The sequence below is a fragment of the Mytilus trossulus genome, chromosome 12, assembly GCF_036588685.1.
Source record: "Mytilus trossulus isolate FHL-02 chromosome 12, PNRI_Mtr1.1.1.hap1, whole genome shotgun sequence".
Lineage (NCBI taxonomy): Eukaryota > Metazoa > Mollusca > Bivalvia > Mytilida > Mytilidae > Mytilus > Mytilus trossulus.
In genome coordinates, this window is record NC_086384.1 from 42,012,495 (window position 1) to 42,028,250 (window position 15,756).

A 15,756-nucleotide genomic window follows, 5' to 3' on the forward strand; every position below is an offset into this window, starting at 1 on the left:
TCTTCATTTTTTTCGTTTGGTTGTGGTTTTTTTCTGCTTACTGCTTTGTGGCACTTTGTCTGTCTTTTTCATTTTTGGAATAGTTTTTTTATGACCCATTTATAGGCATTATGTTTTCTGGTCAAGTCATCCGTTCGTCCGTCCGTTCGTTCGTTTCTTCGTTTGTCGGTCAGTTCGCTTATTTGTTCGTTTGTTTGTTTGTCCGTCATTCCGTTCGTCCGTTCGTCTCCCATTTGATGTTAAAAGTTTTTGGTGGAGGTAGTTTTTGATGAAATCCAATTTTTTAAGTCCACTGAATATAGAAAATTATAGTGAGTATGGTGCATCCGTGTACTTGGTTTTGATCACCGCATTGTTAAGCATGTATATAAATTAATATAAACACTGAAGATAATCTAATTGATATTATTAGAAATTGTATTTCAATATTTTCTCTTGCGTAAGACGTGACAATCTTTATCTAAATATGTTCATCATGCGATACATAACCCGATAATAGCATGAATGGTTATAAACAGAATTCACAGGTTATACAATCGACATGTAATACCTATTTCACAACCGGTCCACCTTAATGATAATATGTGAAGTTTGGAAAAGTTAAAGTCTTGGTCAACTGATGAAATTAAATAAAAAAAACATCTCTACTTTAAACGTGCATTATTCAGGGTTGTTAGGTGCTGACACCGATGCGATATATTAACTAGTCTTTTTAGATTTTATATCATACGTATGATTCCAAGTGTGTTCCTTTACAGGCCTCCTGATACTAACGAATCATTCTAATATGTTTCAAAAGTTCAAGGATAAGAAATTTCCCATCTTATCTGCTAACCCTTACCGAATTATATTTAGTATAACGACTTTGTTTGTTCTGAAGATTAGCTGTAAGCAAGGTAGATTTAGGTAAGTGTATTGTGCGAAACTTATTCATAACTTAGAATTCACAGTTCAAATACTACGAGATAGTTTCTACCCCAAAATGAAATGAATGTTATGTCATTTATTGAAATAACTTGTGTTTTACAAAGACGTTTTTGGCCAATCGCAAATTTACAAACAACAATAAAAATTCAATTTCCTCAAACATACCTCATTTGATCTCATTGACAATCATACCAGATTTTTAATTTTAATATTTGTATTTTATTTTTTTCTGTTTATGGTAAATTAGAAATTGAAGGTTACATGTAACTATCCATTTCAAAATAATACAATTGCCTTTTTTTTTAAATTCTAAATGCTGTATTTAGGTTTATCAGGTCTTTACGATTTGTAGATATTTGTTTATATTCAAACAATCAACTGCACTGTTCTAAATTTATCTCTCAGATGTAGGTCAAACAATTTCAATTACAATCAATCAACACTTTTTAAAATATTCATTCAGCATGTACACTATTAACTCCAATTGCGATATTTTCACCAGTATTGCAAAAACTCGTTAAAATCGTCTTTACTGAGATTTTATTATTAAATATTCAATTGTATTCTTATATACGTATATCTAGTCAGTTCTTTTGTACTTACCAGTCAATTACATACACAAGTTCATTTGTACTACACAGTAAATTCAACATTCTTCAAAAGTTCAGAAACCAGGTTAGAAATGTGAAATCTTATCTTTGATATATTCTGTACTAAATTGGGTGGGATAATTGGATCTGTGCTGACGTTGCTAAATAAAAGTAAGTAAGGGCAACAATACCGTTGTTCGAAACTCGTAGATCGATGACGAAAAAAAAAAAACAAATCCGGGTTACCATCTAAAATTGAGGGAAACGCATCAAGCATTAGAGAAGAACAATGACACAACACAAACACAACGAACTGTAACACACACAGAAACGAACTATAATATAGCAATGGCCATTTTCCTGACTGTTTTGTCTAGATGATACATAACTAAATGATCACACGTGTAATGTTTATACAATTTTATCTATAACAAAAACACATTTTTCATTAAAACCAATTTATCATTATGCAAATCTTGTATTAAATCAATACACAGTTGTCTTGTTTTTCTTATAATATTAGTACATGGTTGTTTTTAACGCTTGCGACTTATCATTTTTTTATGTGCGATGAAACTAAGATATTCTAATTAAGATGACAGTAGTACTTGAAATGCCTTATTAAACATTAGAAAAAGAACATTGTCTAAGATGAAATAATTTTTATACGAGGTTTAGTAATAATAGAACGAACAGCTAGTACCATCGATTATTGTATCATGTTTCATCAAGAGTACAAATATATGTTGTAACATCTGAACATGTTGTAAACATATTGTTTTTATTCTGAAATAGATCTTTTATTCTATTGCTAATTTTTTTATTACAATATATATGTTGCATGATATTTGTAAAGTAGATTGTTGATAGCAGACGTAGCCCATACAAATTTGACGATAATGTCGTACGACTGAGAGGTTTAGCTAGTCATACATCTAGGGTTTTCTACGATTTTTCACATTAGAAATGTCTGTTCCAAGTTAGAAAATATGACCGTTGTGATCCATTTGAATGATGCGTTTGAGCTTTTGATTTTGCCATTTGGTTAGAAGCTTTTTGTTTTGAATATTCTTTGAGTTTTATATTTTTGTTAATTTACTTTTTATAGAAACACAAAGTAATCAACACTATAGATGTTTTTCAAGTAATTTGAATTCTTGAAATTTATTCGGTAATTTAACTCAAGAACAACAGAGCAGATTGAGCATAACACATGATATATACTTGTAAATATTTCCATTAGAAACCAGGTCACCATGTTGTTGCCTTGGTTACTAGTACTTCCGTCACTTACGACAGCTGTGTCAACCTTAACAACGACACTTACCAAAATGCATAATTGGGATGACAATTTTGAGGCACATCTCGTTTGGAATCTTCAGGAGGAATTGAATGGTTGGGAGGCAATCATTACTTTTGATCAACCAATTGCAAGTATAACGGTAAGATACATAATTTGTATGATATTATTAGTAACATAGTGTGTTAGTGACCTAATATGATATTTACAGGGTCAGTAATTTCCATATGGGGTGAGAGCGAATTAACATGGGATATGTAACAAAATAAAACTAGACAAAATAAACTTGGATTAATTCAAGATAGATAAATTCATAAGAGTCATAAATTCTATGAAAGGGCTTAATTTGTTTTATTGCATTTGGTTTTTTAACCATGACAATTTGGTTATGTTTTAAATAGGAGCCAATGTCTGCCCTGGCTGATGATATTGTTGCAGAATCCGGTGTGTACTCTTAATGTATGCAAAATAGATTTGTCCGCAGTAGCTATACGAGTTGAATATACGTCCTTTCCCCATTGTGACATTTGACTGTCCCTCTGGTATCTTTGTCCCTCTTTTTCATTGTGTTTGAATTTGTATGGCGGATATGCTCACACTGTATCATGCGTTAATTGGGTGCTCATTTGTATTATTGACGTGTCTCTTTCTGTTTGATTCCTTATACTATTACATTTAGTATCAGCCTTGATGATTTGGATGGTATCCCATTTAAAATATATTTTCGCTTCAAATATCTCTATTGGATACAATGCACTATCGTCCATTATGGGTTGTCCGATAACACTGATCCCTTATTCTCGTTAACAAAAGGTTTTTGCATATGCTCTAAAAATGATTCTTTTAACAGCAATACATGGCGGACGAGGTAACTCATTCAGCAGACAAAAAAGTGTGGACATTTGTCAACAAACCACACACTGCTATAGCCCATACTGGAGGATCACTGGATTTCAAAATTGGTGGTAAATTTAGTGGAAGTAGTCCACCAACGGCAACAGCAATTTTGAAAAACTTCGGCGATGATGGCTTCACTGTGCCTCCAGTTCCTAACAGTAAGATCGTAATTTATGATTGCACCGCTAGAGAACTCTCTTGAAATAAATGATCATATTTTTCCAGATGTCATTCAATTATCTTAACTGTTCGTAGAGTCGAGAAAACTTTTCAGTAGGCATGAGTACATCTTGCTTTCTTTTTCTTTTCAAATCTGTTATTCGCATACTTAAATACGTTATTTAGATACTAGATACAATAAAAATCGTACTTTTAATCAGTTCGATAAAATTGATATACTGCTTTCCCACATTATTTTCTATCCCAGAATAGTTATAAAAAATATCAGAACCATATAACAGTCGTAATTTCAAAAACAGTAATCCAAATTTGTACTTGATTGTCTTTACACTTTTAAAACATCTAAGGTGTATAAAGCAATGACTTTGGAAATGTTGGGTCTAAAATGTACTTAAAAAACATTTTAAGTCTTGTATCTAAACTATGCACATTTGAGAAAGATCATATATCGATGAGCAGATAAACGATATTTTACAGCTGATGGAACTAAATATAACTATGACGAAGTACTTGAAAAGTCAATTTTGTTCTATGATGCGCAGAGATCAGGAAAACTTCCGGCAGACAATCCAATACCATGGCGAGCTGATTCCGCGCTACATGATCAGGGGACTAATGGTGAAGACTTAACCGGTGGATGGTATGACGGTAGGCAATGTATTCAATTTTTTTTACCATCGCGGGATTAATCATCTTGCTGCATTGACATTACATGTAGATACTATATTAAAAAAAAATAATGATGTTTGAAAAGCCCAAGGACAATGCTACATGTATAATTAAGGATATAGACCGGTGGAAAAAAACCGTCCGAATCTCAAAGGAGTAGGCCGATAAGGCCCCTTTTTGGCCCCAAAATATAGCAGTTTTTCAAAATTGTTAAAATGTAATCTTGGAGTAATTTATTGGACAGTAGAATGTTTCTGCTACATAAATCTGGTTTGTTTGTGGCAATACATTGCACATATATCGAGTACTAGCACCGTTAAGTCACGTTAAATTACTGAAATCTTTACAATTTTATCATTTTAGTTAAATTCTAGACGGTTTTCGTGTAAAACGAAAGTGGCCGCATTCGTGTTCATCCTTGATATTGAATTGTGAGTTGTATTTTATGATAATACAAAACATATGTAAAGGTTTTGGATGAACACGGATGCGGCAACTTTCATTTTTGATAAAAACCATCTGAAAAGTGACATTTTTCGACATATTTGGTAGATTTTTCATATTTGAGCTTGAATCGGATCGTTTTTAATGACTAAATCAGTATAAATCTTTCACATAAACTAATTGATTCAAATGAAATAGACACTTAATATTAGATATTTGAAATTTCGCCATTTTCAGCTGGTGACAATGTAAAATTTGGATTCCCAATGGCTGCCACGACCACCTTGCTAGGTTGGAGTCTTTTAGAGTACCCTGACGCTTACCGCGCTAGTGGACAGCTAGGAGAAATGTTTGACTGCATTAGATGGCCTTTGGAGTGGCTATTGAAATGCCATACCGGAGAAAATGAACTATATGTTCAGGTAAACGTTTAAAAACGTATTTAAGATAAATATTGTACTTATTCTAATTTAGTCTATCTGATAACAACGCATTAAAAACGTAAATAATAAAGACCAAAAAAAGAAAGGCATATTTTTCAATTAAAACCTAACCGAAATTAACCTTATGCCCATCAAATCATTAAATTATATCCGTTGAGTAATCACAATATGATATACCATTGTAAATACTAGTTCTAGTTTGTCATTTGTGTACATAATTACAAAATATTATGTTATTTAAAAGTCTAAAGACATGATATGTATTCAAACAAACTCTTTAAAGTTTAGTTGCATTCCGATGGATTGTAAAATATCAGTTGCACTTCAAAAGTGAAGATACATAATGTGATAATTGAATGAACATTCTTAATTAAGAGCAATTTCAGTTAATCTCCTAATGCAAAAAAGTAGCTGTATATGTGCCATAAACCACATCTATGTATCATCCTTTGTTTTAAGAAAAAAACAAGATTACTATTTTAGTTGTTTAATCAATATCATCAATAAATATTTTGAGTTTATCAAATTGATCTTAATCATAAACTAGGCAAATTTTAATGTGGAATTAGGAGATAAATTTTGCTAGATTTAGCAGTAAAGACTTGTCGTTTTATTACATCGCATGCATCTGAAGAAAGTATGTGACAATGATGTATTGAAACCAAAACAAAATTAGTAATAAATCATTTTATAAGTGTATTTTCTATAATCAGACAACACTAAAGTTAAAGATTAATTCAAAAGTTTTTTTTAATATAAACACCTCTTGTTCAAATAGTATTGTAATAAGTACATTGATCGCCCCTAATGATCTCTCAGAAAATTTAGATATAATTAAATTTGAAAGCCAAAAAATAATGTGTGAGAATAATCTTATATTTATCTGATTTTTTGTTCTTTGACGTTTGTATACGACTTTCAACGTTGATAAACCATCAGGTTATATGTATGATTCCCTAATACACTTGTTTGAACGAAGGTTGGAGATGGTGGCAAAGACCACGGAAGCTGGACAAGACCTGAAGATATGGGATCAGACAGACCGGCTTTTAAAATTACTGCCAGTAAACCCGGAAGTGACGTAGCCGCAGAATATGCAGCCGCCATGACCGTAGGATCGTTGGTTTTTAAAGACAAAGGTTTTATAATTTATTGCAATAATACACGTGAAATGGAAGTCGAATAATATTTTTATAAGTCAAACAATTAATTGTCGTCAGACCATTAATTTCTATTTTTGTAGCCTTTTTACAAAAATCAAATTCGAAGTTATACTTTTTGTACTGCAACGTCAAAATTGTAATTTCAAAAGAGATATTCGTCTTAATATATATGTGTTCTTTGTTTAAGATTGCTGCAATGTAGGTGTGTAATTCTCTTTTTCTATAACAAATTTAATATTTTTTGCGCTATAATAAATTTCTCTAACAGAACATTACGTAAACAACACGTAGTTCCACAACATATATAGAGCAAATACAGAACAGTAAACTAACAATAACTCCCTTTAAATAACATCCATAATAGTACTTCTCACAACGAGGATTTTTTCTTTCGTACGACCATGTTACGTCAACTTAAGATATATTTAAATAATTTACAGAGCTGAAACATACAGATCAAATAAAAGAATAAGGGTAACATTTGCATAACCATATTTGTTAATATATCATCAATATAACACCGTTTACTTTTGAAAACTTATATACATCATTTTAGGTTTTGAGGAATATATTCCATGGAAAAAGAGAAAAGGGGTACCTAGCAAGACAACTTTAGAAATGGGACTACGCATCAATCTTCTACTTAACTCTGTTAAGGGAGTCGTCAGACCTAAGTTTCCTCGTTCATACATCAAAACGAAAATGACGTAACTCTCTTGGTTGAATATTTACTGTTCTAAACAATGTTAAGTAATTAAAAAAAAATGAATAGTCTTTTGGAAAAATCAATGAGAGTGTTTAGGTCATTAAGCGTGGAATGAGAAATAAAATGTGTATCAGGCATGTCGGGATGTATAAGAACCCGGCAACGTCCACTTGTATTTTTTGTCTATCTGAGGAGTTGAGCCTTTTTCAACTGATTTTTATAGTTCGTTCTAATGTTAAAGTGTTATACCACTGTCTAAGGTTAGGGGGAGGGTTGGGATTCCGCTAACATGTTTAACCCCGCCACACTATTTATGTATGTGTCTGTTCCAAGTCAGGAGCCTGTAATTTAGTGGTTGTCGTTTGTTTATGTGTTACATATTTGTTTTTCGTTTATTTTTTTTTACATAAATAAGGCCGTTAGTTTTCTCGTTTGAATTGTTTTACATTGTCTTATCGGGGTCTTTAATAGCTCACTATGGGGTATGGGCTTTGCTCATTGTTGAAGGCCGTACGGTGACCTATAGGTGTTATGTTTGTGTCATTTTGGTCTTTTGTGGATAGGTGTTTCATTGGCAATCATACCACATCTTCTTTTCTATATGGTACTTTTCAGTATCTTGAACTATTCTAAAAATTTACTTTCGTATAAGTCCGACCTGTTGATACAATGTAATGCATTTCGTTTTTGACAACGGTAATAGTTTGCTCTCATAGTACATGTATGAACAACAATTTGTTCAAGTTGTAAAAAAATATTTCCATACTACATGTACTCCTTACAGGAAAATCATTTTTTATTATTATTATGTGTGTGTTATTTTATTTAACTTCATTTTGTCCAAGGTCATAATTGTCTTTCTATTTTTTGTTTGACACGGTGTATTTCTATGTTGTGATGTTACACTATTAATTCAGATTAAGGTGAAGGTTGGAGCCTGTTAAAAAGTTTTAACCCGTTGCATTTGTTTGCATCTGCTCTAAGTCAGGAACCTGTTGTTCACTGGTTGTCATTGATGATGGGTTCATCAGTGTTTTTCTTTTCTAGTTTCTTCATATTAATTAGATCATTGCTTTTTCTGTTTGAATGGTTTTGCACCAGTCATTGTTGGTGCCTTTCATAGCTTGGGGTTTGGTGTTTGCCAAGGCTCTGTTTTGAAGGTAATATTTTCCCTATTATGGCTTAACTTTTAAAAATTGTATTTTGGATGGAGAGTTGTTTAATTTGCACATATACCACATCTTTTTATGTCTATGGTGTTGGGTCAATTGTAATTTCACCAAATGACACAATGAAATATTTCTTTTCTATCAAATTGATAACAATATTATTAAACTTTTTTCAGATCCGGCTTTTTCAGCCAAACTATTGACACACGCAAAACAGTTATACACCTTTGCTAAAACTCACACAGGGAAGTACAGTGATAGCGTAAACGCTGCAGCTGCCTATTACAGGTGAAACTTAAAGCATTTTTAATAAAAACCTATAAGAAGAATATATATTTTCCATCTTTTTCTTTCTTAAAATAATAAAGTAATGATAAAACTAGTTTTAATGAAACGCTGATTATTTTAGGGTGATTATACAAACTTTGCGTTTGTTAAGATCATCACAAAAGGAATTTTGTATCAAACCGTTAATATGTGTGTCACGTGTTTAATTTTCTTTATTGTATTGGAATGTCCGATGTCTGCTCTGGAACTGAGGACAAGTTAGTTGTTTAGATTCTCACACTCAACATTTTAGGGATATTGAATTCTGATTATTAACTTGATACCCAAATGCAGATTTAAACCGATCGACATAACATGAATTTAGAATCGCCACTAAATGCTTAAATGAAAAAGTCATAGTATTTTGAAAGAGAGTTATTAAAATCGATAGTGTTGTAATGATATGCATACATGGAAATAATGATTCAATAGTATTTTTTTAGGGAAACAACTGGAATATACTCAACAAACTTATTCACCTTTTGACACTTGAAATGTTTTCTAGCACGATTGTTTTTTATGAATTGTTTACATTATTTATGTTTATGAAAGACAATTTGAAAATATGTCATATTTACTACGATTTATTTGGCGAAAAATAAATGTATGGTTAAATTCTGTTATTAATAATACTTTATTCACAGTAGATTCATTTAAGGATTTCAATAATGGAATATACATATATATATATATATATATAGGAAAATGAAGATATAATATTTAAAAGTTTGTCCATTGAAAAAAAATAGAGCTAAACCATTATGTAAGAGTTTTCCTTCAAAGTAGGAACGATGTTTTTTGCTTGCCTATCTAAAGTACATGGAGAGACAGACATTTGCTACTAAGTTCACTATATAGCTACAATAAATAAAATAAAAGTTACAAGGGGGGCAGATTGAGGAATGACATACAATAGTTGTCTTCTCATAAATATCTATTGTTGTTATCTAGATCTAGCGAGTTCGAAGACGAACTGACATGGGGAGGAGCTTGGTTACATAGAGCAACTGGAGAAGCTTCATATTTAGCTGATGCTGAAAAACATTATGAAACCGGAGCAGCATGGGGTCAGTCTTGGGACGAGAAAAATGCAGGAAACATGGTACAGTGTTTTAGCTAATATTGTGCATTGTGTTCTTTCACTTGAATACAACGTTAACTCTATAAACTTCACATCTTGATTATGTGTTTTTCTTAAAAAGCATTTTCTACGATATGTGTGAAAATGTCCGGCGTTTTATCAAAATCCTCGGTTATTCATCTCCTTATGTGACTTTGATATTAGCTACATGTTCCATGGCAACGATATATTCAATTTATTGAGATATATTCCCGATTCTTACAAATTATCATCATTGCAATTATAAAGAGGAATGTCGATCTCAGTCGGCCTTTAGAAATGCTCTTGATTTCAACAAGGGCAAAACAAGGTAATGGACGATAACTCATACTTTCCATAAAATATAAGTATTGCTTTTAAAAGTGTAAATTCCATCAATGCCTTTTTGTGAACATTTTTTGTGTTACAGAATTTAAAAAAAAGTATTCCCAAATGCTGAGAATATATTTAACCAAATGGTTAACATAAACACATCAGGTATTTTTTTTAAAGATAAAAGTCCCTTAACGTAGGCTGATCTCTTTAGACATAATATAGACGTCGCTTAGCACCTAGTCGCAAAGTTGTAATACATCACGTAGGAAATCATATGCATTGAAAGCAATAACTACGAAAAAAAAAATTGTTAGAAAAAGTTTTGTCTTTAAAAAAGTTAAAGGAACATAATGTAATGTGTATAATGTGTATAATGTGAACTAATGTTACGATGAGGAATGCGATGGTATACCACAATGCAAAGATGTGATAATATTGTAGTTCTCGTGTGTTTTTAATAGATTCTTTTGTACAACATGACAAAGAAGGATATTTACAAACAAGATCTAGAAGCCACATTTACCGACTGGTTACCAGGGGGAACTGGTACTGCTGCATTGCCATATTCTCCAAAAGGACTGGCATTCAGATTACAATGGGGATCTCTTAGATACGCGTGTATGTATAAAATATTCAACATATATTTGATTTTGTCAGGTTATAAGGACTTTATTATTTCAATATAACTATAATTGTAATGATGTCCTCATGCATAAATTACTCGCAATATTTAATTTGACAAATTTATAAGAACTTATCCCAGTTTCCCATGTGCATTTACTTGAATGTAAATCTGGTTACAAATGTATCTTTTTGCCTTTCATGAACAAAATGCTACATTTGAATTTTGTTCAGATATTATAACTGAAATTGTAACATGTATATCAATTTCAAATTTTGCATACTCTTAGCCTTATAAAATGATATGTGATGAGCAAGGGATAATTTGCAAATTCATTTTACATGTTTTAAATAATTTATAATATTTGTATAAATGGGTATGATAACACATCGTTTTATTATCTTACTAAGACTTGCATGTTATGTTGTAGCTAATATGGCCTTTATGGCTCTTCTAACGGCTGACTTAGGCATACATCCAATGGAGTATCGAAAATGGGCTAAAAGTCAAATCGGATACGCTCTTGGAGATACTGGGAGAAGTTTTGTGGTTGGCTTCGGAGTTAATCCTCCTACACAACCACATCACAGGGGAAGGTATTTTTTTTTCCATTAAATTCTGAATGATATAGAAATCATTTTTATCAGAGAGGATAGATACAATGTACATACTGTAGCTATCATATTTAAATTGATTCTGAAAACCCCATGTCAAATAAAAAATATTAATACAAATCGTTGAAAATCCCTGTTTTTTTGTTGAAAAAATGTAGATGCCAACGCCAACAGCAACACAGTAACATGTTTGCTAGGTATCTCTTTTTGAACTCATTTGTGTCCTCACTGGAAGCTTATATAAATGGTCGTTGTATTGTTGTTTTACTCTAGGAATTACCTGGTGTTTGTTTTTTTCTAAATTGGCTAAAGGTAAAGGGGATAGTTGTAATTTAACAAAACATGTTTATTGTTATTTGGATGGAGAGTTGTCTCATTGGCACTCACACCACATCTTCCTATATCTATTAACTTGTATTTTTGTCTATCTGATGATTTAAGCCTTTTTCGACTAACTTTTATAGTTCGTTTTTATGATGTACTGTTATACCACTGTCCTAGGTTAGGGGAGGATTGGGATCCCGTTTACATGTTTAACCCCGCCACATTATTTATGTATGTGCCTGTCCAAAGGCAGAAGCCTGTAATTCAGTGGTTGTCGTTTGTTTATGTGTTACATATTTGTTTTTCGTTCATGTATTACATAAATAAGGCCGTTGGTTTTCTAGTTTGAATTGTTTTACATTTTCTTATCGGGGCCTTTTATAGTTGACTATGCGGTATGGGCTATGCTCATTGTTGAAGGCCGTACGGTGACCAAAGTTGTTAATGTCTGTGTCATTTTGGTCTTTTATGGATAGTTGTCTCATTTGAAATCATACCACATCTTCTTTTTTTATATCAACCACGCCGCAGTCAAGAACCTCTGGCATTTTTATGTTTTGCATTTAAGTGTGGCCTCCATTATCAACGAACAAGTATATTTTGTTAACGAGCCAACTGAAACACGCCGTTATGTGCGAGATTTCCACGCTGTGTTGAAGACCCATTGTTTGAAGCATTCCCCATTAACATTTTCAATTTTATTCACTTAAATATTTAACACACATGTCATAAACTAATCTTTTACACTTATTAATCTCACACTAATGGGTGTATACTTCATGTACTTATAGATTTAGATTAATTTTGAAAATATCAAAGTATATACTGATTGATTAATTTGATTTATTTTTAACACTTCTCAAACTAACTACTACATTCCAGTTCATGTCCAATGATCCCAGCACCTTGTTCCTGGGACCAGCAACAGCAGAAAGGACCCAATCCACATACCCTGTATGGTGCTCTAGTAGGAGGACCAGATCAAAATGACAAATACACAGACGTCAGGACTGACTATGTTAGCAACGAAGTGGCTTGTGACTACAATGCTGGATTCCAAGGGGCTGTTGCAGGTATTATAGAAAAAGATCACTTAAATTTCTATATTGATACTAAGAAATGAGGTTCCTTAATTTTATTTGAATCTATAATAACAAATACACAGCCGTCTCATAGAGCTGACATGGCGAATCGTATCTTACCAGATGCATTTGCAATATGTTTACGATCAAACAAATTCATGCATAATATGATGTTTTGAAATATATTTGAAACGAGAGTTTAAAATTTGCATAACTAATCAAAATGGGAATTCTTATTATTCAAAGGTGTCAAAACGAAATATAGCATTTTTCTACAATACAAACAATGTGTCTGTTCATATCTGTTTTAGTTAAGCGGATAACAGATACAATAGTATAAAGAGAACTGTGAATATTTGCAAATTGAATGCGTGGGCAACCTTACGCTAAGGTTCAATAAAAAAAAGAAAATTGACGCTTTCAAATGATTTCGATGAATTGGTTAGTAAATATAAACATTGCTTACTCCTAAAAGTACATATGTTGGTTCGCTTTTTAGAGACAATTGAAACTTTTAAAACTTATGTAGATGAAACGGGTCTTATCACCATATCTTTAATGATTTTAAAAACAACCATATCGACGCAACTTAAGGTAAACATTTCATCCGCGATCATATCATTAGCGTCTTTGTTATCTCGGACTTGTTCATCTTAAGGTACACCTCGCAAAGAATAAGCTAGGAGTCTTTTTTAAACTGTTAATATATGATTTCAAATACTTTTCAACTAAATAAGACTGACAGAAAATTTTGGCTTTAAAGGAAACTTAACTGCTTCAAGCATATACTTATTTATCTATATTGATTAAGTTTTCTTTTCTTTTCAGGACTGAAGTCTCTACATGTCCGACATATTTTGGACAGATGAAATAATTTATTTCAATAAAAACAGTTTGAAAAAAGTCTGTATTCCTAAGCGATGCTTGCAATAATATGCAACAACGTTTATTTGTTTTGATCTTTCCAAGCAATCTTCCTTATTTGCGACTATTGGTATGACAGATTCAAAAGGAAACACAGTTCAAAATATGTTGTGCACGATTGCAATTGCATTGGCAACCAAACACACAGACAAATCTAATGCACATGATAGCAGTTGATTTAAGGCCATAGACTATGCCCTACAACAGAGTAAGTAACCTGTCGAAAAATATAAACAACGGAGTCAAAAGTCAGTAATATGAAAATGATATTGAAAACATAAATTCTAATATTTCTTCCGTACCGAACATCCTGTTTACAAAACTTTGAATTTTTCGAAACACTATGGATTTTCTTATTTCAGGCATATATTACCTTAGCCGTATTTTGCACAACTTTTTGAAATTTTGGATCCTCAATGCTCTTCAATTTTGTACTAGTTTGGCTTTATAAATATTTTGATATGAGCGTCACTGATGAGTCTTATGTAGGCGAAAACGCGCGTCTGACGTACTAAATTATAATCCTGGTACCTTTGATAACTATATATATGTGGTGTTCGACTAAAATAACAAATCTTCTGCTTTCACCAACTTCAAAATTATTTACCAAACGCCAAACATACATGTGTACACAGAGGAATTATTATGAACATCAAAAACTCGGACACAATGAATGCTAAAGCTATTATCCACCCATCAAAAACATAGTTGTTATTAAATGTCTTTGACAGGGTAAACAGGACACTCTCATTGCTAAATTTTTAGTACTGTAATTTATCAAATACTGTTATATCAATGTAGACAAATGTATCAATCAACGATAATGTACTTCTATCTACAAAAAAAAAATGTTGATAGGGAGAACAAGTTCCGAAGGATCAATTAACCCTTAGTGTGTGGACACCTTATGCCTTTTAAATAAGTGTATTTCTAGACAGGTTAGGTGTATGTGGTTTCAAATTATCATTTTAAAGAAACGTTTTCTAAGTCATGAGGTTTTTTCAAACGTTCTTTGGTCTCTAATTTTTAGTATAATCCGAGGTATGACTTAAAAAGTCAGGAATGTGACAGTCCGTCAGTTCATCTTATAATTGCTATGTTTCGCTCGATTTCAGTTGTAAACGCGCGTCTGGCGTCTATACTAATTGTAGTCCTTGTATCTATGATGAGTTTATTTACCTAGATTTTTTTTAGATTGACCTATTATTTTTGACCAGCAGTATACTACTGTTGCCTTTACTTACACGAGTTATTAAGACAGAATCTTGATATTTATCAAATGTATATTTAAAAAAAATTAACGTCGTCTACAGTTGTAGTACTAAGTATGTTTAAAGAATCGATTGAAGTCCTTTGTGTGCACTACAGAAGAATAAAAGGAGTATCAAAGGTTTTTATGGAAAATAATCTTATATGGTGCAATTGTTGAATAAGGTGTTTTAGCCAAACGAAATTCTGAAACATTTTAGTCTTAATACAACTGATCGAGTTATATACCTGATATCTATTTCACCTTTGTTATATATTACATTCTCTTAATTACAAAATGTAACCATTGATATTTTGTGTCTGCTCTCTTGAGATATGTTTGATGATTTAATATTAGTGTTAAACGATACTGTCAATTGGCATAGAAAAACAATATCTTGCTTTCAGTTTAACACATCTTTAATGAAAGGAGTTGTACCAACAGACTGCAGATAGGCAAATGCGATCCCTATTTTTAAAGAACATTTTGTAGGCGAAAAATACCTAGCCAACAACTTCAAACCTGTCTTCATCACCTGCATTTGCTGCAAACTGCTTGAACACATTGTTGTAAGTAACATACTGAAACATCTGGACACACATAACACTCTTGTGGATAATCAGTATGGCTTCAGATCAAAACGCAGCTGTGAAACACAGCTACTTACTTTAAGTCATTTACTACTAAGTAA

The 15,756-nt window shown here is 32.0% G+C and overlaps 1 protein-coding gene across 4 annotated transcripts; it reads left to right on the top strand.

Moving 5' to 3' along the window:
* The first annotated feature begins 815 nt into the window (after nt 1–815).
* Nucleotides 816–13,795, top strand: LOC134692108 (endoglucanase E-4-like). Of its 4 annotated transcripts, none has more exons than XM_063552525.1 (12): nt 816–906; nt 2,761–2,959; nt 3,668–3,872; nt 4,372–4,542; nt 5,245–5,429; nt 6,430–6,589; nt 8,665–8,776; nt 9,767–9,917; nt 10,712–10,868; nt 11,303–11,468; nt 12,693–12,883; nt 13,721–13,795. In XM_063552525.1, the coding sequence occupies exons 2-12, from the start codon at nt 2,774–2,776 to the stop codon at nt 13,759–13,761; spliced, it is 1,725 nt and encodes a 574-aa protein (XP_063408595.1). In that variant the 5' UTR covers nt 816–906; nt 2,761–2,773; the 3' UTR covers nt 13,762–13,795. The 4 variants fall into 4 exon arrangements, with proteins under 4 accessions (XP_063408595.1, XP_063408597.1, XP_063408594.1 ...); XM_063552527.1 differs by lacking the exon at nt 816–906 and adding an exon at nt 1,508–1,602 and having other exon boundaries at nt 13,721–13,786; XM_063552524.1 differs by lacking the exon at nt 816–906 and adding an exon at nt 1,599–1,688 and having other exon boundaries at nt 13,721–13,786.
* The last annotated feature ends 1,961 nt before the right edge of the window (nt 13,796–15,756 follow it).

Coding starts and splice junctions, on each gene's coding strand:
- LOC134692108 (XM_063552525.1), top strand. CDS start 2,774: ATGTTGTTGCCTTGGTTACTAGTACTTCCGTCACTTACGACAGCTGTG. Junction 6,590..8,664: donor GTTGGTTTTTAAAGACAAAG/GTTTTATAATTT, acceptor AACTTTTTTCAG/ATCCGGCTTTTTCAGCCAAA. Junction 12,884..13,720: donor ATTCCAAGGGGCTGTTGCAG/GTATTATAGAAA, acceptor TTTTCTTTTCAG/GACTGAAGTCTCTACATGTC.